The sequence below is a fragment of the Tribolium castaneum genome, chromosome 6 (assembly GCF_031307605.1).
Source record: "Tribolium castaneum strain GA2 chromosome 6, icTriCast1.1, whole genome shotgun sequence".
In the NCBI taxonomy this organism is placed as follows: Eukaryota; Metazoa; Arthropoda; class Insecta; order Coleoptera; family Tenebrionidae; genus Tribolium; species Tribolium castaneum.
The window spans coordinates 7975336-8001298 of record NC_087399.1 but is presented as its reverse complement, the minus strand read 5'-3'; the positions used below and the strand labels follow the sequence as shown (position 1 = coordinate 8001298).

The following is a 25963-nucleotide window of genomic DNA, read 5'->3' as shown; positions in this document are numbered from 1 at the left end:
CCCGACTTTTATTTTTTCGCTTAAAAAACTACTTTGATAAGTTACCAAAAATAGAAAGTAGAAAAAATAGTTTTATTGTGGCACTCCGTCGTCGTGCTCCAAAACCATTCGTGCCAGAAGACAACGTCTTACAAAACTCACTATGTTTGTGCCGTTTATGCTGATAAAGGCCTAAGTGCCTAGCTGGGTGCGTGAGTCATCCGTCAATATATTTCCGCGAAAAGTGCTTCGAATAACGCGAAACATTCGCTGATAGGACGACTAGTCGTTAATTTATTTGTGTTAGACGATAACGTTTATCACCTTTTATTTGCCAAACACTATTTACCTATTTGACAAAGTAAATAACATTCGATAACGACGAGCTATTTTTTCACCGAGAAAATAAATTTAGAACAAAGGATTTAAACCCTCGCGCATGCCCTTCGGAACTTTCTTTGTCCTCATTCATAGATTTTCCCCTTTCATCAAATCGTAACGTTTCACATCACACTGCAATATGGGTCCGCTTAGAACTGGCCCTAATTAGTGTGCTAGTGATAAACTAATACCACAATAATTAAAAAAACAACAAATAAGTTAATAAAAATGGGTTATAAACAGTTTTTTGGTACAAAATCAATATTTTTATAGGCATTTAAACTGGTCATTATAAACGAACTTTTAATATATAGGGTGAACCCAAAGTAACGCACAACATTCATATTATTTTTCAAAAAAAAAATGCTACATTTTTATACGATAGCAACTTTTACATCATTTTTAAATTTTTTAAATTCTTAACCGACATTTTAGATTGTTGTTTTAGATAGTACACACCTGATAAGTATAAAAAAAATAAAGAGAAGGGGAAAAAAAATTGAAATTTTACAGAAAGAATTATCTTTTTCTTCTTCGTTTTATGTTTCTTTTTTGTGTTTAAGTTTCATATTGTTATTTCATGCTACACTTACTATTTTTCAAAAACAATTGCCTTATAAAAAATAAGGCAAGAACAAGAGCCCTTTGTTTTCAATTGACATTTTTTTTTTAATTTTATTAAATTTTGTACATATTTAAAATGTCGGCTGTCATTTTAAAAAATTAAAAACTACGTCACCGCTCAAAAACTTAATGAGGCCACGAATTGCATTACACTTTGACATTAATGACATTTGTTTTTGAGTATCGACGTAATTTTTTTTAATCTCAACCGACATTTTTTATTACTGTTTTAGATATTACACATCGTTATCTTTCTGATAGGTATAAAAAATAAAGCGAAAAAAAATTAAAAAGAAGAAAATAAAATAAGAATGGTAAAAAGTTATTACATATTTTACACAAAGAGTTTTATTTTTTTGTGTTTAACTAGCTTATTGTGTTTTCATGCTAATTAGAATAACTATTTGGAAAAATATATAAAAAACTATTTCAATTTTATTAAATTTAGTATTTGTGTATTTTTTTTAATTTAATTTTTTTTATTTATTTTTTTGGTATTACCAGAAAATTAACATTATCTGAAATAGTAGACAAAAAATGTCGGTTGTCATTTAAAAAAAATAAAAATTACGCCAACTCAAAAACTAATGGTGTCATTTCCGACATTTATTTTTTAGTAATGATGTCTTCTTTAATTTTTTTATTAAACTTCAACCAACATTTTTCACTTTTAGATGGTACACACCGTTATCTTCCAGTTAAGAATAAAAAAATAGACAACAAAAATTTTAAAAAGGAGACAAATAAAAAAAATATTACACAACACAAACGGTTTTATCTTTCTTTTTTTGCTTTATAACGTGTTAATCTGATGTTTATTTTTTTGTGTTTAGTTTTCGTATTTGTTTTCATGGTAATTATTATTTTAAAAACAAATGAAATACAAGTGCCACATATAAAAAAACAAGAACAAGAGAAAAAAGCTCATTTTATTCAAATGTATTTATTTTTATTTTATTAATAATAATACTACATGTAGTACATATTTATTATTTTAATTTAGTTTTTTATCTTTTTTTCTTACCATGAACATAAAGATGCAGACTATCTAAAATAGTGAACAAAAATTAGGTTGCCAATTGAAAAAATTAAAAATTACGTCACAACCAATTTTTTTCCAGTCGTTTTTGAGTAATGACGTCATTTTTTATTTTTTTTTAAACTCAACCTACATTTTTTATTACTGTTTTAGATGGTACACATCGTTATATTAAAAAAATTCAAAAAAGAAAACAGCAAAAAATTAAAAAAGGAGAAAATAAAAAAGTTATTAAAAATGTTACACAACAGACGTTATCTTTTTGTTCGTGCATTATTTTATAAGGGGTGATTGTTTTATGTTTTATGTTCAAATGTATTTTTTTTTATTTTCTTTAATTAATTTACTATTTTTTTAAACATATTATTTTTTAAATTATTTTTTTTACATAAAAATGTAAACAAAAAATGTCGGTTGTCATTAAAAAATAATTGAACTGTTCGGGGAATTTTTGGAAAAATGACCTATTGGTCAAAGATATAAATTTTGTGCGTTACTTTTAATTCTATGCATTTGATGTTAAAATATGCGTTTAATTATACTAAAAATAGAAGCAATTTTTGTAGTTTAAATAAACGTTTTTACCATAAATACACATAATATAACACATCTGTATTTATGTTACAGTAGAAATTGTTTGAAAAAAAAAATACAAAAAAGCTGCATTTTAGAATATAAGAACCTAGAAAGTAGTCTGTAGTATGCTGCGAGTATTTAAAAATGGTTATCAATGAATATTATGAGCGTGCAAGTAGCATACATATTATTTTTTCTATGACCCAACTAATCATAATAAAAAATAGAATTATAATAATTTAATAGATTTTACACCTAAAAATTATTTTGCCGGTGTTTATATTCGAAAATTGTAAATTGTAATGTGCCAAAGTGTCTTATAATCTTTACCATACCCTACTTATTCAAGAATTCGCTTAATTATGATTTATGACTAATTGTAATGAATATAAAAACAGACCCATATTGTAGTTTTCACAAACAAAAAATCTAAATTGTTAATATCACCTTGACTCCCATTTTCAAGGCCCCCAAAAAGATGTATAACAATGTACTGCTTGTATTAATTTGCCATTAAAAACCGCGACATTATCTAATTGCCTCAGTTTTGCCATTCGAAATGTGCCAAATTGCGCAGCAACCGCGAATTAATTTTCTTATCAACGTGAAAATCCCCCAAATCTGGCACAAAAACCATGGTTACGGAAATAATCGTGTCGGGACCTGTACGGGGCTGTTTCTTTGTTCCCTCACAGGTGTTCCTCCACCTTTGTCATGACGAGAAACGAAACAGGTTGAATAAAAATTTATTCGGCAAATGTCGAGTTGCCTTTTCGGGATTGTTGATGTTTGAAATCATCGTCTTACATAATAATTAACAAAAACCTCGTTCTTTGCCAAGGCCAAGGTCAAAAAACACTGCGCATGCACTGTATCTAACAGCTGTTATTGATTATGTGCCTTGAATATTTAGTCGGTTTGGGCGAGGGGTGGAATCATTGCGGAAGTGATTTGGGGCCGGGGCTAAAAAGCGCTTACCGCCCCGATTAGGGAAAAAGAAGACAAAGAAACCTACTTTACGGGGAGTAATACGGTGGCCAAGGTCCCTAAACCGGTTATTCAAGAAACAGATCTTCATCCGAGGAGAGAAACTTGATTACAATACAGTGGCGTACCCGATTTAATTAAAAATGACTCAACCATTGATTTGCGGCCAGAAATAGGCGATTTTTTATTAATTCTGGCACGGATTTTTGTTTTTAAACAATGGCACGTGGACGAAATTCTTCGCAAAATATTGAGGCCGCACGCGAAAATTTTGTATTTTTTCCGCAGCCTTGGCGATTCCTGCTGATGCCTCTCTATTTCTGCACAAGGAAGCTATTGTGCTTTGTTATTACAATTTATTCAATCTTGTGCGATTTTTCTAATTTTATTTTGTTGCTGCTGCTTATCCGAGCCCACAATAGACGCGCAATTAAACTTAAGTGGTGTTAATTTATTCTGCTATCGCCTGCGGCCTTGGAACTCGTTTCAAATACAACACGGTCTCATCTTCATTAAATTCATACAAATGGCCGAAAATTTAAATTCAAGACAACAAACCCAGCTTATGCAATGAGGCATATTGACGTAGGCCCTTATCAAAGTCTAAAAATAGACGTGAAACAGCCATTGTCAGATAACAAGTCTTAAATGATAAATAATTAGCCCCGCACTCGACTTTTCAAATATTGGCGGCACGGCCGTGTTGCCATGGCTACGGGTGCGTTACCAATTTCCCTGCGTTAATTTCCAAATTAAACATTGCCGCACCTTTGAAAAAGATTTAACTGCACTTTTGTATGTCTTATATAAACAGGCTGCTGCTGCATCAACTCAGCTGATCTTTCTTCAGAGTTCGTTGCCTCCGGTTCGCTTTTCGTAGCCGTACCGCCGCGTTGAAATCTTCGCCTTGGGAAAAACGGCTTTGCGGGGCGAAAGAGCCACGTTTGCGAAAGTGCGACTTTGCGAACGCTTGACTGATGCAATTTTCACGCCAAATCAGGTGAATTTCCGCCGCGGGGGTAATTCGATCGGTGGCGAAGCCGCAACTTTATCGATGCGGTGCGCCCGCAAAGCTGGTTGTTCCAGATTTTCGAGCTGAACAGCAGCACACAAGTTTAGTTATATTCGATTTATTTAATTTTTTCACTCGATTTGGTCGTTGCCAACTGGCAATAAAATTGCATGTTACCAGTTTTGACAACCGGCGTTGCCATGGCGAAAATAATAATAGTGGTAGTATACAGGGGCGCGCAAAAGTATGGATACAGTTGAATGTTAGAAAAACTATTTATCAGAACTTGTTGAAATTTGGTGTGTGCTTAAGAGTATGGAAATTACATTGTTCTAGATATTTATTACATTTCTATGGCCACTTGTTTTGAGGATACAAGGCTAACTTGATTTTTTTAATGGCAAGAAGGGTCAAATTTATTGTTTTTAAGAAGAGCGTTTTTTTCTATGATGTAACACATACATACCTTATTTTATTCGAAAATAAAATTTTGATAAACGTAAAATTTTGTTAGTCTTGAATACGTTGTCTTTAGATGTACAGTTAGCTTTTTGTCGTTTAAACTTTGATCAAAAAATAAGTAAAAGTTTATAATGATTGTTAAAATAAAAATAAATAAATAAAATAAAAAAACTTAAACTCGAAATACATAATTTTTACGCTACAAAAGATTATTCCATTGACTTTTTGGATTTCTAGCTTAGTTTCACTTAAATGTACCTTTCTTAAATTAATTGTTGCATACAAGTTTAATTTTTGGCTAATGTACAAGTGACATATCGCTAATAAAAGTATTTTTAGAGCTAAATTAGTTTTACTTTTTCAGAAATCTATAATTAAATTTTTGAATTTTTTTTTTTACCTTTTAATAAAAATATAGGTGAGGTATATGTTATATCTGAATTCAGAAAAAAAGGGTCTTTTAAAAATCATTACATTTTGTGCCATAAAAAAATCAAGTTAGCCTTGTATTTTCAAAATAAATTATGGTAGAACATTGAAAAAGATTTCAGATGACTGAATTTAAACACTTTTAACTGTCCCAAATTTCGAGGTACGCTGTTAAACCGTTCTAAAAATATTTAACTATATCTATATTTTTTAGCGACCCTGTATATGTATTTATCTACCGGGTGCTCAAAAATCGGCACACTAAAAACTCAATGGTGTGTGGTAGAGAATTGCTTACTCATAAAGCTAAAAATAGTAGAAAATTATTTGTATTAAAGTAAGTGATAAGTAAGGAATTTTAAATGAGTGAAATGTGGCAACGTTGTCTAACAATCGCAATATAAATTGATCAACAGTAAAAAAATATTTTTGAAATGGTTTTCTATGTAATAATACCCAGTGTTGGCACATCTACAAATTGTGTTTTTTTGATGAATTTTATTTTTTTTTTAATTCAAAAAGCTGCTCAGGTCTCGTAATAAATTAAAAAATAATTCTTTATCGTTTTAACAAAATAAGTTTATAGCTCCAGGTTTTTTTAAATATGACCTGGAATTTTTTTCAAGATTTTTCTCGTAATCTATACTTTCTTCTTAACAACGTACCACTGAATTGGTGTGACAGTTTTTTAACACCCTTTAGATACCATAAGATCGAAAATGTTCTGAATTAGAGCAAGCCTTGAAAGTGAAGTGTAACTTTGGCCACCTCATAAGATATATAAAACCAATATAAGATAACATAACTTCAAAAGTGTGCCCGTAAATAACAATAATTATTCCTCAGTCATAGCTTGCTCTAATTCAGATCATTTTCGATCTCATATTATTTAACACCCACTTGTTAAATACTGGACATGCTAGACATTGACTGAAAACAATAATTTTTTACAATGATTTTTGACATGAAGATCCTATTAAAAAGTGTTTTTTTTTAAAGATGGAATGGACAAACTCAATGACATATTTAATACCAGTTTTTCTTGTTTATTTTTTTTGTCGCTAAAAATGTCTTGTTATGTTTTCATGTTGAAAATTCATCAAAATTTAGACTGTCAAAACGCAAAAAATTAAATAACTCATTTTTTTATGAAACACCATGTATTTTTTTACACGTCACACTACTTTTTTGTAATATATAATATATATGTAATATACTGTAATATATAATATATATGTAATATATTGTAATATATATTTTCTTTTTTAATATATTTTCTTGTAATGAAAAATATATTTTTTATATTTTTATATTTATATTTTTTTATATTTATAAATTCTCGAGAAATATTTTAATTTTGCTGTGCAAACATGCACATCGTTAGAATCCTTTTCAAAAATGCTATCGATACATGTGAACAAATACGGGGTGTTCCATTTGAAAAAAACTGAGTTATTTAACTTTTTGTTTTTTCTCACACCCTGTACAATACCTGCATGCTTAAATAAAAGTCGACCATTTGCTAATGGTTATACTAAGTTTTCTTGTTGCAAATTTGTCGGAAAATATTTACAGGCGACTTCGCAGTGATCTTTCAAAAGTTGTTTTTTTTTTATAACGAAAAGTAGAATAATTCCGAAACGAAAAGAGATAGACTTATAATAGTTTATATAAAGTGACATTATTTTTTCGCATGGAATCCAATTATGCAAAAATATATAGGGTGTTTTATTAAAAAAAAAAACATAACTTTGGTTCACCACCCTGTATACAACATAATAAAAATATTTTTAGTTTGTGGAATCGAAGTAGATCTATCGGATATCGAAAACGGCATGACAATATTTCAAATGGCAAAAAAATAACGGACCGATTACACACCTCTGGGTCACCCCCTGTATAAATAGCAGATACTTAGAGGAGAGTAACTAAACATACTATTTTCATAGCCTTATTATTTTACTTGGCGTTTACGATTTATACTTCGGAAGTGTACTTAACATTTAATTTTTTTTCCACCGCAAAATTGCCGCACTTAGCGGCGAACGAGGAAATAATAGAAATACGTTAATTTGTGTACTTTTACTTGAAATTACCATAAATTTGCCATTCAGTTCGATGTTTTGAAACATCAAATGAATATTGAGCGTGCGAAATGATTCACTATTTTTGTTGCCATAATCCAAGGTGAATTGTAAATTTTGAGTGATTTTGGACGTCACGAGTCACCTCATCGGGGGTGAAAAATCAAAAATGATCATTTCCACCGAGGTCACCAGGTCCCAGAACAGGTTACAACGTCCGACCGGTTCCGATGCTCAATCGGCAATAAATTTAATTTTGGCGAATGAAAATAATGTTTCATTATCTCTGATGCCGGTCTATTTATAGGATGTTTTCGTTCTTTAGCCTTGATTATTTCAGGCTTAAGCCGGCCAATAAAACTCAGCAAACACGTTTAAAATTTATATATTTTCTAGTAAACATTTTTATTTTACATAATAACGTGATCGTATAGTTTACAATATAAAAACCGTACAGGATCTGTACTATCACAATTTTAGTCGTAGAGAAACAATAAAAATCCTACAAACTACGCTAACTAAGAACTAGTCGAGTACAAGTGAGATCGCTAAGATCCTCGGTCTGGGGCCCACAATACTGATAGTCGTGGCGAATGGGGGGCCCCAGGCCGTCGTATCGCACCTAATATCACAACAAAACGATGAAATGATGAAAATTCGAATACTTATGCAGTCAGTCTTTTCTTCCATCAAGGTACATAAGCATTAGTCGTCGTACGACCTGTACAACTTCTTCTTCTGAAGATCGTATTCGGAAGAAATCATGACCGTGCCGCTCCGCGTCATTTTCCTGCAAGACAAGCCTTCAGTTAGCCTCCATACCCAGTCAAAAACCCACAACTTACTTTAAAAACTGCGGCAGGAAGTGATTCCAGCCATTGACGTTCTGTCTTAACGTCAAATAAAGCTCGAAAGTGGTCGGCGTCGAAGGATCACAGTTGACCACACTGAGCCTCCTTCTCTCTTCGCCGCTTTCGAAGTTGATGAAAATCGTGCAGCCCTTCAGGCCGCAGGGCTCCGTCTCCGCCTTCGCCAAGACGTCCTTCGCCAGAGCTCTAGTCAGGTCCGCCGGCAGCAGCACTTCGCCGCAGGCGAAGTGCGCCCTTTTCGCCTTCTTCAGCTCGTCCCCGAACCGCTTCGCCAGCGCCTCGACGGCCAGCACCTCCGAATCGAGCACAACTTCGCTCTCTGCAACGAAAAAAATCGAAAAAATCACAAAAAGAAAGCAAGGCGAAGTGAAACTCTTGTTGCTAAGAGCGCAGCGAGGTCACATAGGGTCACCGGCGGTTTTCACTCACCTCCCACGTTATTGTTGAACTGATTGGTCAAAGTAATGATTTCCATTTTTTCCCTTATCACAGAAAAAAATTAGTGAGAAAAAAAAGCCGGTTCCAGGAAATAACTTCCTGTGGACGCAAAACGATACACTTTTGGCCTACTATCAATAAGATCAGCTGTGCCGGTATTTATATAAGTTTGCGCCAACTTCCCCCACCATTAAACGAGCGATAATCGGGGATTCTCGCACCGTGCATGGCCTACGTGATCAAAGCCGCACAAAACTTTACGCCTTTTATCTATATTTATAAGAAATCGCTCAAAATCAACGAGATCATTAAATATTGATTTATCGAAATTAAGCATCTTGCACAAATCTAAACAGTAAGCGAGAAGCATTAATTGTCATAGGAATGAAACCATTGCTACGGAAGGAAGTTTCCGTGGTTACCATAATTACCCCATTTCCATTTTCTGGTGATAATTTCAGGTAACTTATTGACGCAAGAAACGATGATTAAAGTTCGATTTGTGCACTGATGCACGTATTACTTCATTTTTTTTCGTCTCGAATGACACGTCATTGGTAACGTAATACAAAAAATTGCAACCAATCACATACAGGGTCTCCAACGATTTGAAAAAGTCCACGATTGACCTTTATTGACCTGACTTGACTCACCTAAAATTATTTTCACGTATTATTAGATCGTTTCCGAAATTAGCTACAATACAAACTTGTTTTTTTTTAATGGAACATCCTATATTTTTTTGCATTTTTGGATTGTTATTGGTCGATTTTGCTTGATATTTGAAATTTGATTTTTTTTGACGAAAACACGCTTTTTAAAAAAATTGATTACACAGAAACTAGTCTCGGAAAAGTAGGACTTTTATTACTTTAAAGACGAAAATTGAAACTTGCAGGATATATTTTTTTAGCTTACTACATTCAGAAAAATTAAAAAATAAGGGAGTTTGCTGTAAGTTGAATAAATTAAATTGAACACCTTTTTTATTTTCGCATCTAAATTAATAATAATAAGTTGAAAAAAATACAGGCTGTTAGAGCGTTAAATTCTCAATAGCAAGACACAAACATAATGCAATCTGCACTTTGCCCCACGTTTTGCAAAAGGCTTCGAATACGGTTACAGATGCAAAAAAAATGTTAGAAAGAAAGTTGTAGAGAATTAAATTTCCTACAAAAAAGTCTGCGAGACCACATCCCTATCTTCAATCATTTAGGCCCCAAAGACGCTCAAGCGACGGATTTACTTCATTTTGGCGATGATCAAGTATTGAAAGTCAATTTCTATCTAAACCGTTGAAGATAGATATATGGTGTCGCGGACTTTTTTGTAGAAAATTTAATTCCCTACAACTTTGTTCCTTACACTTTTTTCGTATCTTCAACCGTATTTGCAGCGTTCGCAAAAATATAAGGTGGAACGCAAATTGCTAATTCTTTGCGCACCGTCGCATATTTATCAAAACGCTGAGAATACAGTTGGAGATACAATAAAAGTGTAAGGAACAAAGTTGTAGAGAATTAAATTTCCTATAAAAAAGTCCGCGATGCCACATTACTATCTTTTACAGTTTAATTATAAATTAACTTTCCGTTACTTGACCACCGGTAAAATGAAACAAATCCGTCTTTGAAGGTCTTTGGGGCCTAAACTGTTGACGATAGAGATATGGTCTCGTGAAGTTTTTTAAAGGGAATTCAATTCTCTACAAAATTGTTTCTTATATTTTTCCTGTATCTTTAACCGTATTTGCAGCGTTTTGAAAAATAAGGACGAAGCGCAAATTTTAAATTTTAGATAATTTTTTTTTTAGTTTTTCTCATAAAAATTTTAGTCGGCAGTTTTTCCCAATCTGTTAAGAATGCAGAGCTCAACATTTCTGCATATTTTTTCAAGTAATTGGTGAATTGGTTGAATTAAAATTAATTTAAAACGATTTGACTGTATAATGCTCGAAGCGCCCTCATTTTTGCTCCACCGTACTATTTTTTTGGGTTCAGAAACTCCTACAATTTCGTATCTCGATTCGTTTCCCAAGTTATAGTTCTCCGTAGTACAGATAAAAGTTCGAACTTTTCCCTTTAAAGTAGCTAGTCCTACTTTTTTAAGTTAAAAAAAACAGATTATTTCAAAAACTAAGCAAAATCGATTACACAAGTTTCGATCAAAATCACCAGTAGCTAAAAGTATGTAGCTCATTTCTGAAACATCCTGTATATTTAGTTCTAAATAATTTTTGGGTTAATATCTACTGCTCCTGCAAAAAACTATTTACTTTTCAATATTTTAAAAGTCAATAATGGACTCAAAAATACCGCAAAAAATTGCACTATTTTTCAATTAAGTCTCATTTTTTATGAAATTAGTAATCTCTGTCTGGGTAGGAATTTGGCCACCGGAAGGTTCAATAGAAAAAAAAACGGTAACCAACAAAAAAAATATTTTTTGACCATTGTTAAGGGAACAAATAAACCATTTTGTTCGTAGTGATCCACTACAAAAAAACATGAATATTTACATAAACCGTTTTAAATCACCCAATTTCCAATTTATGGTGTGACCGTACGTAGCAAATGATGAATTGATGATTAATGGTAGATTTCTGAAATGATGCAAGTTTTGTAATTTTTTCCAAAGGGGACACGTCATTGTCACGGTAACGAAACCAAAAACTGTCGAATGATGATAGTAACGTGGTAACTGATAAAAAATAGCATAGTAACGCATTAAGCCATCTTTGGCCGACTTGTTTCTGTTTTTCGTTTGAAATGTCGATAAATGGTTATTTTTGCCGTTCTAATTCTAATAAACATAATGAACATGATGCAATAATAGCAAGTGGTGTGGTTAAACGCTTCTACAAGGTTATCGGTTTTGTTGCTAGACGCGGCGGCACCATAAGGTAGCGTTGGTTTAGGAGTCGCTATCTTATCTCAATTGCATTAATCATCGATGACAATAATTGCACCACTTTGGGTTTTTGGCATTTCGCTTCGTGGTTGATTCTCGGTACCAAAAGTCAAGAGATCCGACCTTGCTTATTGGTTCACCTTCTTTGTTTCACTAATTTTCCGCTGCTAATTTTATTCATCTCGTTGCGATGATGTAAGCGTTTGAAATAAGGCACGAAGAGAAAAAATCAAATGTTGTTATGTAAGTCGGTTTTTGCGCCGGCCGGCCGGGATAAAGAGCTAATTTCAATCAAAATTATAATTCTGATGAGTGAAAAAACGTAGGTGAGTTGCGTGCGCCGGCTCTGGAAATTTCCACAACACAGCGAGCGATCTGTGCTGTAGCTTGAGGCTACCAGAAAAAAGCAAGAACAAGAAAGCAAATTAACTCCGAAGATTAGACGCGATGACTCACAACCTTTCAAAATTTCATTAAAAATCGACGAATTGAAACTAAAACTAGGATATGTAAATATTTTCCTGCTTGGTTATTACCAAAGAAGTCAATGTAATATCCGAACGTGTCATTTCGCAATTGCGTACACCGAACTTGGTAAAAACAAGAATTAGAAAGTGTCGAGTTTATTTCGGAAAAAATCAGTTTCTGTTCGTTTTTTTCGCCTTTTCTTCCGGCGCAGCGCCCGAGAGACATCTGTAGTTGGCATCGGTCCTGGAACAAACACATTCATTAGACCCACGTTTTCAATAATTTTTCGAGTTCCTTGCCTCCATCAATATTAATCGGCGACTCAAACACGCGATATTTCAAATTTGAACCGATTTACAATTCATATAGTCGCCGTAGTACGTGTTTTCGAAAAATTTCCTTCGATTTGAATTTTTTCGGCGCTTTTTACATGTGACACCACCTATGGTAATTCCTTAAACTCGTTTGAACTCTTCAAAACGTGAACGAGACAAGTTCAAGGGGAAAATGCTCCATTTTTATAAATTTTTAAATCTATCCACGTTCAATACGGAGCATTAGCCTTTAGGATGTTTAAATATCAACTCGGGTCGTCGTTCCACTTGTTCCGATCGATGATAGCAAACAAATTCAAAATTAAGCAAAACGAAAAAATACGCTATTATTACACAACTTGGCACACGATAAAATCACGCAAACAAAGCGATACTAAAAATAATCGCCGCAAGAGGGGTGAGATTTATTTAATTACGGGGGATAAAAAATACCCGACTCGTTATTACGACCCGTTTTATAATGGGATTAAGAAGGTAAAACGTCCGGTTGTAAAAATACTCCCAACAGTGAAAATAACTGCTCCCTTCTGAGCTTTACGACCTTCAACACATGCGATTTTACGCCCAAATGGCACCCCATTTCCTCCTGACACAGTCGAAAAATTTCCATGGTGTTATTACCATTGGGCAAAATTTCAAAAGCCCGAGTGTCTTGGCAACGCGACCGAATCAGACAGCCTGGTACCCGTGTGTTTTTCTCGGAAAATTTAATTACTAGTTTTTTTTCTTGTTTCGTTGAATTATTAATTATATCCCGTGGAGTGGCACGATGCCAATTCCTATGTTGAAAATGTTTCAACAAAAATATGCAGCTGTTTGTGTTCAAGGCTAGATATATTTAAGTTTGTGGTGGCACAGATCTCGCCTCTTTATCTCAATTATTGACTCTTCTCTATCAAAAACTAAACGAAAATGGGTTTATCGACGATAATCGATGCGACATGTAGGCAACCAGCAATACAAACTGCGGCAAATAACACAAGTTTTTCGCAAACAAGCCACGAGAATTGGAAAATTTTATATTGGCTTATTGTTAGTTTGTTTATCGAATCGCGGGGGTAAATATTTACAACTTTCCAACATTTTTTAGGTGGTGTTGTAGGCAACCAGTAATGCACAAACTTTTTTAATTCTACAGCTGTTCCGTCTAAACCCCACATTAAAAGTATTGTACCAACTTCCTGATTTTAAATGAAAAACTATGTTTTTAATGCGTTTTTGGATTTATGGAGTTTTTTACTTTAATTCTTTTTTTTGGATTTGCACCTTTCAATTCAAAAATTTATAGCGCTACCATTTTTATAAATTTTGAAATCGTTTTCACCTCAATTGAAAGAGAAAGCTTAGATCTGTCTTTTGTTGTTTTCAAATTTCTAAAAAAATTATAGTAAGCCCAAAATTTTGAAGGTTAAGATTTCAGAACTATGGTTTTCTTTTCGAAAATCCGAAGGAAATTGTTTCGTTTGTCTATTTTGCAAAGACTTGACAAAAAAGCTTAGAAATCGCAAAAACAAACGAAATTGATGTTATTTTTTATTTGTATCACTCGGCTTACTTCAAAACTTCGCTCAGAGTTGAGCCAAATGAGGCTTGTTCTGATCACAAATTCCTGCAAAATAAATCAGTTTCTGGTCCAAAAACGAGCTAAATCGAGCAAAACAAGCTAAAAAAAACTTTAGTTTCCACGTATTTCGGTTTAATTTGGCGATTATTTAGCCAAATTCAGCAAGTGTTATTCGAGGAAACTTTTTTATTTTTAATCAGTAACCGAAAAAGGCGAAATGAAATAAGACCATTATCAGTGGTTTTTCTATTTATTTTTAGCAAAATTTTCTAAGGTATTGTTTTTTTTTATATGTATAATTAATCCATGGTAAACGTTTGATTTTTTTGAATACAGAGTGCGTGAATAGTGGGTTTAGGGGAGTTTACCTACGTAAAAGTATAATTTTATTGTAAAAACTAATAATCATACAGAAAATAAGAAATGAGGGTTTGCTGTTAAATATGTTCAAGGAGGTTATATAACGTCCTTGAATATGTTGCTCTGTACAAATGATTTTTTTAGAATTCTACAATTTTTTTTACTTATGATTAATTAATTAATAAATGTGTTGCTGAAATTTTTATTTTTGTTTTGTGCAGTAATGTAAAAAATATGTTTCAAATTTAAGTTTATTTGTTGTATAGCCCACATTTTGTAGCTACAAAAATTATGAGAATTTTACACAAACAGCTTTATCTATCTTTTTCCTGCATTATTTTATAGGCGGTGATTGTTTTTGATTTTTGTTAAGTTTATGCTAATTATTTTAAAAAATATATACAAATCAATCGCCCTAGAAAATAAAGGAAGAAGAAGATAAAGCTTTTCAGTGTTTTTTGCTTTGTGTAATATTTATTTTTTTCTAATTACCAGAAAGATAAAAGAGTGTAGTATCAAAAACAGTAAGCAATTAAAAAAAAAACAATTCCTACCATGGTATTTTTTTTATAGAAAATTCGGAAGTAGAAAAAGCCCCTCCCCCTCGCTGCGCCACTGCTAGATGTAACCAAAAATATTTTAGTATTATTGGTTGCATATATATAGAAATTAAGAAATAAGCCACTATTCATTCACCCTGTATAGTTTACGATAAAATTTTTGCAGTATGTTTATAGTTTTCTATTGAAAATTTAATGCTCCATCTGGCTGTATTTTTTTGTTTGCTTTGTGCTAATCGTTGTACAAATGCAATAATTTTTTTGAATTCATTGCGTTGAAAACTTAACGCTAATGGAACGGTTACGCTCTCTGGCGATATTAATAGAACTATCAAGAACGAGAACGTTTTATTTGTACGTCGTTTCGTGTCCTAACCTTTAAATATCCGTAGTCCAAACTTAACCGTAAAATTTTTAATTTTATTAATTTCTTTGACAATATTTTGAACACAGTGAAGGAGAGAGAAATATAGGCTTTTTAATTTTCCAAATTTGATTTTGAAATCCGTAAAAATAGGAAATTCACCAATTTTTTAAGTGAAAGGTGCAAATCTAAAAATTTTCAAAGAAACCTCAAATATTTCGAAACCGACTCGATTACTCCAAAAACGCGTTAAGAAACATAGCCTTCCATTTAAAATAAGAAAGTTGAGACGACTTCCGGTATGACCGGAAGTGCCACCATCTTGAAAATAATTTCGTGGAGCAGCTAAATACAAAAATTATTAGTAAAACTCCCAATACTTTTTTCTAATGTGGGGTTATAAAATTACTATCGTAAATGACCTAGAAACGTAATCAAAGTTCAGTGCGACCTTTCCGCACTTAGAAAATATTTTTTTGCGCTTGATGCGATATGAAACTATTTAGCTGGTGCAACGTCCTTACGAATTTGCCAATCTTATAAATACATTCTGGCGCAGATTTCTCGGAAATATAACGTCAACGTCTTGGCAAAGTTGAGTTATTATCTAATTATTATCTATTTTTCACCTGATGGGTGGGAGGGTTTCGTGCGTTAGCGACTCGTTTGAGTCTTTGTGTCGCCGGGAATTCCCCGATTCTGGGAGGTCAATTCGGGGGAGTTTGACAGTGGGCGGGAACCAGGCGGCTATGCGCGACATTTGGGGCTTCATTTTGAAGTCGGTGTAGGACTGCTGGCCCTCCACGACCAAAGTAAAGGCACTCGTAACAGGCTCGAGTTTCTACAAAAAAATTAAATTTATCTAGAGTCAGACGGTTTGAGTGACCAACTTCGGGGGTTTCCTCGAAAACTACAGGGAGGTTATCGACTATATCGTCGATAATCGCCCGAATATCCTCCAGTAGGCTTTCCGAGGGCTCGCTAATGAGATCAACGGTCGAGTCAACGAGGATTTCTCCGCCTTTTCGATTAACTTCCGATTGGATCCGCTTGAGAGTATTTAGCTCCTCTTCCTCGGCGATGTTTTTCGTTGCCGGGATTTCATTTATCGCCCAAGAGTCGGGAAATGAGGGCTCGATGCGTTTCTCAGAGCCCCAAAAGTCCGCACTTCGAATGTAGTCATTGTGTTGGTAAAAGTGCATTTTGAGCGCTTTTGTTAAGGCTTGATGGGCGCAATGGACGACGAATTTGATCGTTTGGCGCTCCATGTACCGTTTCTGGATGGTTTCAAGCGAATTCTCCAGAATTTCGTGCATAATTCCGCGTACAATGGTCTCGCCATTTTCCTCAATTTCTGATATCGAACGTCTGGAAATTTTCAAAATTCGAGGCCAGTTTTACAAAAGTTGGATAGTTTACAAGTTTTTGTTCAGAGAACTGCTCCTAGAACGCGATTTCACAGAACTACGAGAGCTTTTCTTCTCCCAGAGCTTTCGGCTGCTCATTTTTACGTCAAAGTGACTGGAGCCTACTAAGAATTTATTTTTCAGTTAATTATGTCAGTACCTATCGCTATGCAACCAACATTGCAACAGCAATAAAACCTTGTCAATTAACATGCCAAAGTCGTAGCATAGCAATTTAGTAATATTTTTGTTTTTTTAAATTGTAACTGGTATTTACGCTGAGCGTCTGAAGTCGAAAATATAGCAAAAATAGTCTTATTTTTGCGTTTGTCAGCTCCTTAAGCACATTTTTGGGTTCAAATTAGGCTGTTTTGAAACACTGTTACCTAGGACAGAAAAATTAGATTGAAATTTATGTTATCTTAGCTTTCTGTGTTCAAAACAGATTCATTTATTTTGTAGCATCTTGTCAAAACACGTCTAAAAATAAAAAAAATAAATAGTTGTTTTCTGTCGCGTGATTATAAACATTGATTTTTTAACACAAAATCAAAATAATTGAATGAGAATTGTCTTCTTTTCATCTTTTTTAAGGTTTTAAGGGTGTTTTGAATTACATTCTGAGTTTATTGTGATATTTTGCTGAAACAGCCTTAAAAAATCACCACATTAATAAGTCGTAATTTATATAATTTTTTAAGTTTTCGAGCGTTTTACAATTATTTAAAATGTAAGTACATTGTTGGGGTGAAGACTAATGTTTTTTTCGGAAAAACTTTCGAACCTGATTAAATAAAAATAAACCAGATATAAATTGTTTTCTTTATTTAGTTTGCAAATCAAAAAACGCCCAAAAATCGCAAAAATAAACCGAAATTGATGTTATTTTGTGTTTGGCAATCGAGTCAGGTTGTTTCTGAACATTTTGTCAAAACTAAAACGAGCTAATGAAGTTTGGTCTTAAAAAATAAATATAGCTTTCTAGTCACATACAGTGCGGTTTCGATATAATTTTATAAAAATTTTTGGGTCATCAGGCTAGCATCTAACAAGTCCGAAAAACCTTTTTTTGTAAGGTCAGAAATAATGAAGATAAATTAACCCCTATCCACACACATTCAACGCTAAGGATCACTGTCTATTTAATCAGCATTTAATTGTTAATGACAGCATCTAAGCAATCTTGTCTTTTTAAATCATTAGGGTACAGCAAAATTTGATCTAATTTTCAATGATTTTTATTTTGAAAACGAAAAGAAAAAAAATTGTGTATGAGTTCTATTGTTCTACTCATAGTTACTTACCTATTACTGGATTTAATTTGACAGATTATATTGGGACCACGCTGTATTTAATGGAGAGTTAAATTTAAATAATTATACCGTAGTTAAAACCTAGCAACATCAATCAGATACGCATCACACTACCTTAATAAATTAATAAATTAATAAATAACATCGATTTTCATGAACTTTGTTCTAATTCTTCAGCCACCTTCAGCGAATTATTCGATGCAAAAAAAGTAGCTTCTGTTTCAAAACACTTGAGAAAGCCCAAAAATAGGACACTTTTGTCTTTATTCAGTAATTTTCTGTTGTTTATGGTGCAATTTTGCAAAGTATCTGCCTTCGGTTAAATTAAAAAAAAAATTGATAATTATTGGTGGTGTAATCAGTACTGTCAAATTTGTCGGATTTTTCTATTTTTTATACTTTAAACATGGTTGTTTCCTATTCGGAAATAAAATTAACTAGACGCCCTCTGGTGATGACTTTTGAACTATGTCGAAAACAGTAAAGAAATTTTCGTAATGCCACATTTAACTGACTGAACTAATGAATTGTTAAACAATTTTGAGTGTATAGTGTTAATTACTTACAATAGAAAGAATTACTTTAAAAGTACGTGGTAGTAAATACTAGCGTTGACTTTGGTTCTGTAGTTTTTCGTGGTATAAAGTGTTTATTGTTGGAACTTGAAAGTGGATAAAAAGTGAAAAATATTTAAATTTTGATTACAAAGTGTTATCAAACAGTTGTCTAATTAAAGATTATAAGTAATGGATCACAGCGAACACAAAGTTTGGTTCAAGAAACCAATAAATTAGTGAAGTGTTATGAATTTTAGGTTAGAATTTTCCACTGAAAAAATCATGAAATGCTGCGGTAAATCTACAAAACTACAATAAAGATTAACAACTGCTGATACATTTAAACGTAAATTATGCTAAAAGGTAGGCTTTTCAATGTCTTTGTAATAATTTTCCAATAAAGAAAGTGAACCAAACAGTCATTCGTTATTCGTGTTTTCCTCGTCATCTCTCATTTATCAACATAAGTTTCTTGCACCAAAGATGCAATAATCATTCCGCATAGGCAATGTAATAATTGTGAAGCCCCAAAATTCGTACAACGCTCAAAATATCCCAATAAACATTTTCCCGCCATTTATGGTTACTGTTTTCGACCTAGCTCAGTGGTGCCCCCAACGGTAATTTTACTTCCGAATAAGAACTGACAATCAATCAGAACTTGACAAATTTAATGCAGACATCAGCTGGTAGTTCTTTTGCCCCTAGATAACATTATAATTAAACCATTCCAGTCTAATCCAGAGCATTTCACTGTGCCATTAGAGCAAAAATTCTTTGAATGTAGTAGTTGTCTATGCAAGTAGGTATGTAGTATAAAAGATAAAGATTATAAAAAGTGTTTGTCGATTACCAAAAAACGTAACATCGGCGTTATAGACTACCTTCCCTTCCAAGTTTCTCCCTTCACAACTTTTGCGCAAAATAGTAGGAAGAAACAAAATTTGGAAGAAGGAAAATTATTATTAAAACAAAAAGTAATGCAAATTTAAAAATCCTTGTTTTGTTTTGCCAAATGATAATGCAACCACAATGAATAAATAATAAACATTGTTAATTTTTTATTCATACAAATATCGCGTTCTTGGTGATTTTTTAGTAGTGTTATTGCCACTTATGGACTATACCTACTAGTTGATTTTTTTACGGTTGATCTTACCCCTTTTCAGAAGTCAGAGAATAGCACCATTAGTACAAAAATGCGTTCAGATGAGGATTGAAAAAAAAAATTGGCTTATTTTTCATAAAATTTTATTTACAGTCGAGCTGAATCGAGACAAACAACTCCTTGTTCTACAAGTTCTTGAAAAATAAATGAAAACGCATTCGTTTTTGATTATTGCGTGGGATAAAACTAATTCTACTGAAACGACCACTTATATTTTATATTTTATTTAAATAATAAGAGCGCAGGATGTGACGCCACTGCATCAACAATCAAAATTTCAACATTTCCATGCCAACAAACGTTGTAACCATGGATTTTTCGCTATTTCCATACCAACGGCAGCCATAGGCGTCGCATGTGGGTTACGAGACTTGCAATCCTCGGCTCAATTTCCGAATTTCGTCGTCTTCAAGTCGTCCCTTATTCAGCGCAATGCTGAACGTCTTAATCGACTCGCCTCTCGCCGTCACCCAAATAATCCCATAATTGTTAATTTGCATCGTAATTTCGACATTTCTGTTCTTTTTCGTTGTGGCCGTCCATTTGATTTCGTGCGCCCCCAACAGGACGTTTTTATTGCAATCCAAATGCCCCCCCTCGTACACCGACAAAATACAGTTCTTTTGTTTGCGATTTTTGAAAACATGGACGTGTTTGGAGTTGGCTGGGAGCGGCGTGTTGCGCGCGAAATTGAAAAAAATGGTCTCTTCGTCGAAAACCGTCCCTATTGAAAGTGGAAGCACGTCAATTAGGAGCGAATTGTGGTGGGTTTGGGCGAAATGGTGGGCTTCAAGGGCCGCCCCTATGGCGATGGCCTCGTCGGCGTTGATGTTGCGCTGGATGGGTTTGTCGAAGTAGGCTTTGAGGAGGGTTTCAATCCGGGGAATCCTCGAGGAGCCTCCGACTAGCAAAACCTCGTCAATTTCCTCCTTGCTCATTCGTCGGTTCCTGATGCAGTTGTCGAGGATTTTGACCGTTTTGGCGAAGAGATCGCGGTTTAGCTCCTCGAACTGTTCACGTGTGACTTCCAACTGGTCGAAGTGGCCGCTGAATTCCAGCGGGATGACGGTTCGGTTTGCACTTGTCAGAATTTTTTTGGTTTTCTCGCACGAATTCAAAATGTTCATCATCAAGCGTTTGTTTTCGCGCACTTTTATCCCGTGTTTGGTTTGCACGTAATCGACCACGTGGTCTACAAGGCGGTTCAGAAAATCCTGGCCTCCTAGATGCGTGTCACCGTCGACTGATAGCACTTTGATTGTTCCGTTCTCTGTCCGGACAATGGACACATCAAAGGTGCCACCACCCAGGTCGTAAATTAGGATAACTCGGCCGTTTTTGATGCGATTTTCGCGGACGTAGGCCAGAGCGGCAGCACTAGGTTCGTTCACCAGCTTCAGCACTTCGAAGCCGGCGATTCTGGCGGCGTCCCGAGTCGCTGCCCTTTGATTGTTGTTGAAGTACGCGGGGACGGTGACCACCGCTTTGCTCACTTTCTGTCCAAGGTACATTTCAGCGTCGATTTTCAGACGGTGGAGGATCCTGGCGCACACTTCCTCCGGTAAAGTGTGAAATTTCTCCGAGTTTTGCTCGACTTGGATCAAAATCTCGCCGTTGGTGCCGCGGACCAACTCATAATTTAGCGATTTGCGCTCGGATTCGATATCAGGGTCGTCGTGCAAACAGCCGATCAGTCTTTTGATCTCTAAACAAAGAATCAAACCACGAAATCGAATTATTTATGGTTATTATTAGGACGATAAAGTTTTATTTTATCTTCGGTAGCGGATGAAACGCTGGACAAGATAATGATGAATTTTATCGTAGTGTGTACGGGTCAGGCACCCAAGAAAATCGCGACTTCTAATGAAATAAAAATCCTGAAATTTTACACACCAGTCTGTACATTGATAAAGACCATTCTAGATTTTTATTAAATTTTTTTGTTAATAAATAAAGTCGTAGCAGTTTTGTGAGTTTTTTGGCACTTACTGTTAATTTAACTACAAAGTTTTTAGACCAAATGAATCCTTACCTGCTAGCCCATCGAACGCTGGTATCAGAATTATAAATTTTTACTTGGTTGGTGAAATAATCGGTCTTTTTTATTTAGAGGCAAACCAGACGCGTGATTTATTAGAAGATGGTATAATTTGCCAACCAGTAACCGACCTTTTTGAAGCCTCTTATTTACAGTGTTGCAATAAAACTGATGCTTGCATTAAAATATCCCAACGAAATCTTTTACAATCTTACACCAATTACTGTTCACATTGTCACCAAAATTTACGACGCCACAAAAAGCAACTCATAAATAAAAATAATTTTTAAAGTTAAAATGTAAAAGTGCGTGTAAGGCCCGTCCGGAGCAAGCTCGACCTTCAGAATTTTACGATACTAGTTCAACTGTCAAGTTGGAATCGGCAGCAATGTTAAAAGACACCCTATTACGAGCGCATAATTTACAACACCCTAACCGCTGGTACCCCAGCCCCTTCATTTATTTCGAATTTCAGAATTTTACGTAGGCGACTGACTTGCCGCATTTTCAATTCTCAAACGTAATTTTTCAAGTTTGTAACCAATCGTGTATTAGCAATATTATCTTGTAGTTTTATTATTTATAATAGGTACTCATTGCAATTTTAATTTACTTTAAAACTAAACTAACAACACTCTAAAACTAATTAAAAAAATATAGAAGAAAAATAAAACTCCGAAACTCGAAATGTCATAGAGAAATCTACGGAACAATGTTTCGAAGGCAAATGATTTTCACTCACTTGTACCTGCATTTATATACCAGTGGCCTGAAAAGGGTTGTTGGGTGTATTTGCTTGACCCATATAATAGACCAAACCAATATTAATTTCCCAAAAATAGGAGTTTAGGAAGTTTACCAAAATCAGTTCTTTACTGAAAACTTGATAAAATGCTCTAAAAACGTAAAAGTAACAAAATTTTCAATTTTTCTCAAAACATGGTAAATTTAACTAAATAGATCAAAGTGACATCATATTTGAAAAAAAAAAAAAAATCAATTCTCAGCTTAAAATAATATAATTTTCCACGTAATTAGGTCGCAGTATCATGGAAGCGATGTACTTTTCTAATTGTGCGGCCTAAGTTTTGAACCCAAGGGCTGCCAGTGACTCAAATTCGAGACAAATGATCGTTTTTTCCAGAAAAGAGGTAACAAAGACGTGTTTACAGAGAACTGGCTGGATTATATACCTGGTTTGTTACTCCGTTCCCCAAATATTTAAATATTTATTTATCACCGGAGTAATTAATGACCGACCAATATTATTTCAAATGCATTCTCATCAATAAACTTTCGTCCTTCGTATTAGAAATAAAAGCAAAACATTTATTTAGGTACCTTGTATTTTTAATGAAATCACATTTCTCATTTATTCAAAAGAATGTTTATCCCAAAGAAATTTTAAAATCTCTGAAATCTTCTCTTATAAATCTAGCCATGTATTAGACATCTGTTTGCATCGTCAGGGGTGATCATAAATTATGTTTGAAGTCCGGGTCTAATTGTTTGCGGTTACTTTTTATGGGAGAGTTGTAAATTATCTCTTGCTCACTCGATTTTCGATAGCAAATAAGGCTACCTCTGTGAAGGTGTTATTTACAAACATTTTTTTATCGAACTTGAAATTATCGGGTTAAACAACAAGAATAAATTTATTGGCCATTTAAAAAATTCGAAAAAAAATCTTAAAATGCGTTTTCTAGAAATTCTTAACTTTAGTCAAACTTTCTCTACCTTTATTAGAGTTTGTAGGTAACCTATCGCATATCTAAAATGGCCGATAAACAGGAAAAAAAAATCTCTTTTACATGATACCAAGTTTATGAAAATATGTTTGATAGTTTTTGAGGTACAGCGGAACTCCCATAAGAGATTTCACTCCGGACGGCTCTTAATCCTAAATCTGATTGGTATTTTTCTTCGCTAATTTCGTAAACAAGCATCTGAAGTGAATACGCGTGGTTTAGTATAAAATTTAGAATTCGACTTTTTGGTCGAAAATTACTTTTTTTTATTATTATTTTTATCTGCAAGTGAAAAATTACCAAAAAATTAGGGGAGATACCTTTCGAACGTACAGTCGGGCGTGTAAAATGCAATATTTTTTTATTTAATTAGAAATCGCGATTTTCTTGGGTGCGCGATAAAGTTGCCTGACTCTGTACCCTGTAAATCGATTATTAATGGATAATTTTTCCATAATTTGAAGCTTTTTGATAACTTTATAGCTAAAAACTTGTTAAAACTTTCAAAAAAGTACAAAGGACTATAACTTAGGAGAAAAAACAATTTTTCAGGACATTATCTACATGTTTCAAATAAAAGTCGACTGTTGCTAAAACTACAGAGTATTCTGAGTTATCCTGTTGCAAATTTGCCGGAAAATATTCATAGACGACTTTGCAGTGATTTTTCAAAAATTAGACTTTTTTATAACGAAAAGTTGAATAATTCCGAAACGAAAAGAGATAGACCCATCATAGTTTATAGGTACAATACTAAATTTTATTTCATCCTCCATTAATTCAAAAAATTCATCAATGAAAAAAACGTCAAAAACAGAATAACAACAATGGTTGTGAACTTTTTTTAGACGATATAATTAATCCGTACCATGAAGTAAACTAAAGTAAACAATAGATAAAATAGGATTTTATTCTTGACGATGGAATAAAAAAACATTTATTGTTCGACACTGTCAAAATTTGTTTTGACAACAGTTTGACATTTCTCAATATGAAACGTCAGATTATTTTTAACAGATTTAAAGCAATTTTAAGCCTTTTTGAGTCTGATAATAAAATGTTGTTTTCAATTCATTTTCGTGTAAATCGGTTTATTTATTTCACCTCGTGAATATTAAACCACTCGTTTCCACTCGTAGTTTAATATTCCACTCGTGAAATAAAGCGTCCGATTTACACTCAAACTCGTTAAATAAATAACTATTACCGTAAATGCCGTTTGATGGATTGGCGCTGGCCATGTATTTGGCCGTTTTGCCAACAAGGATGCTGTCTTCGCCATAATAAACGTACGATAACGTGGTTCTGTTGCCTTCGCGATTCGGTATTACCTCGATTTTACCGTTTCGTTCAACGGCAATACAAGAATTCGTTGTTCCTAAGTCAATTCCGACCACCAATTCAGACATTTTCGCGAAAAAAACTGAGATTAATCGTTGATTGTTTTGATTTTATCTTATCTCGATTTTTATCGATACCTAAATATTTAAAATGTTGGGCAATTGCGCGGGGGCAATTTATTTTTACAACGTTGTGCGCACTGTTTCGGAGGTATCAGGTACATTTGTTTTCAACAAAATTCTGCGAAATAATTGCGTTATCATAGCTTGTTTGTAGTTTATTATAATAATTATTTTTTACCCAACGACTAATTTATTTTGGAGAAACTTTTATACGGGCAAATTTTCTTTTGGATAATTGTTCAGCATAAAATGTGCAACTTTGCACTAATTTAACCGATCTCGTATCTCTTTTAATAACTGAGGTCCCCATGGTTCGAAAAACGGACACTCTGTATAGTTCTTTATGCTGAAAAAGGGTAAAAGAAACACGAGGAAATTTTGTTCCAAAGCAAAATCTCTGGGACAAAACGAAATAAACTGACTAAAATAACATCAGTTTCGATCTAATTAAGTAATTTTTCTGCCAGATTCAGCGATATAAAACTGTCAAGACAAACATGACACTACTAACGAGAACAATGTAATCGTGGATTAAATTTAATTTTATTAACGATTACCGATCTGGTCAGCTGGAATCAGTATTATTTTAGTATTATTGATTGCATATTTATACAAATTCAGAAATAACCCACTATTCACTCACCCTGTATTTCAATTAGTTTTGACCTTATCCGGAAAATATTATCAGATTATCACTTTTGGCGTAATTTTTGTTTTGTTTTAAAAAAAATTCTGCGAAATAATTGCATTTTCATAGCTTGGCTCACCCATTTAGTTTTTACTAAGTCAAGGACTAGTTTATTCTGGAAAAACTTAGCCAAAT

At 33.7% G+C, this 25963-nt stretch overlaps 3 protein-coding genes across 3 annotated transcripts; all 3 read right to left on the bottom strand.

The window, feature by feature from the left end:
• Positions 1-7942: 7942 nt before the first annotated feature.
• LOC656367 (protein charybde) lies at positions 7943-9033 on the bottom strand. Its single transcript, XM_962905.5, has 3 exons — positions 8872-9033; positions 8419-8761; positions 7943-8363 (listed from the first exon to the last, which is right to left on the bottom strand). Exons 1-3 carry the CDS (start codon positions 8915-8917, stop codon positions 8279-8281), a joined length of 474 nt encoding a protein of 157 aa, XP_967998.1. The 5' UTR covers positions 8918-9033; the 3' UTR covers positions 7943-8278.
• A 1966-nt stretch (positions 9034-10999) lies between these two features.
• LOC103313897 (hypothetical protein) lies at positions 11000-17011 on the bottom strand. Its single transcript, XM_008198363.3, has 4 exons — positions 16864-17011; positions 16335-16812; positions 16074-16285; positions 11000-12504 (listed from the first exon to the last, which is right to left on the bottom strand). Exons 1-4 carry the CDS (start codon positions 16947-16949, stop codon positions 12432-12434), a joined length of 849 nt encoding a protein of 282 aa, XP_008196585.1. The 5' UTR covers positions 16950-17011; the 3' UTR covers positions 11000-12431.
• A 2943-nt stretch (positions 17012-19954) lies between these two features.
• Positions 19955-25190, bottom strand: LOC656451 (heat shock 70 kDa protein II). The gene is made up of 2 exons (XM_962982.4): positions 24885-25190; positions 19955-21593 (listed from the first exon to the last, which is right to left on the bottom strand). The coding sequence occupies exons 1-2, from the start codon at positions 25084-25086 to the stop codon at positions 20251-20253; spliced, it is 1545 nt and encodes a 514-aa protein (XP_968075.2). The 5' UTR covers positions 25087-25190; the 3' UTR covers positions 19955-20250.
• Positions 25191-25963: the final 773 nt, after the last annotated feature.

Excerpts from the sequence above, each read along its gene's own strand:
- LOC656367 (XM_962905.5), bottom strand. The coding sequence starts at position 8,917 with ATGGAAATCATTACTTTGACCAATCAGTTCAACAATAACGTGGGAG. Across the intron at positions 8,762-8,871 it reads GTTCAACAATAACGTGGGAG|AGAGCGAAGTTGTGCTCGAT; the intron begins GTGAGTGAAAAC and ends TTTTCGTTGCAG. Across the intron at positions 8,364-8,418 it reads TTCCTGCCGCAGTTTTTAAA|GAAAATGACGCGGAGCGGCA; the intron begins GTAAGTTGTGGG and ends CTTGTCTTGCAG.
- LOC103313897 (XM_008198363.3), bottom strand. The coding sequence starts at position 16,949 with ATGAGCAGCCGAAAGCTCTGGGAGAAGAAAAGCTCTCGTAGTTCTGTG. Across the intron at positions 16,286-16,334 it reads TTTTCGAGGAAACCCCCGAA|AAACTCGAGCCTGTTACGAG; the intron begins GTTGGTCACTCA and ends ATTTTTTTGTAG. Across the intron at positions 12,505-16,073 it reads GAAACCCTCCCACCCATCAG|GACCGATGCCAACTACAGAT; the intron begins GTGAAAAATAGA and ends TGTTTGTTCCAG.
- LOC656451 (XM_962982.4), bottom strand. The coding sequence starts at position 25,086 with ATGTCTGAATTGGTGGTCGGAATTGACTTAGGAACAACGAATTCTTGT. Across the intron at positions 21,594-24,884 it reads TCCATCAAACGGCATTTACG|AGATCAAAAGACTGATCGGC; the intron begins GTAATAGTTATT and ends TTCTTTGTTTAG.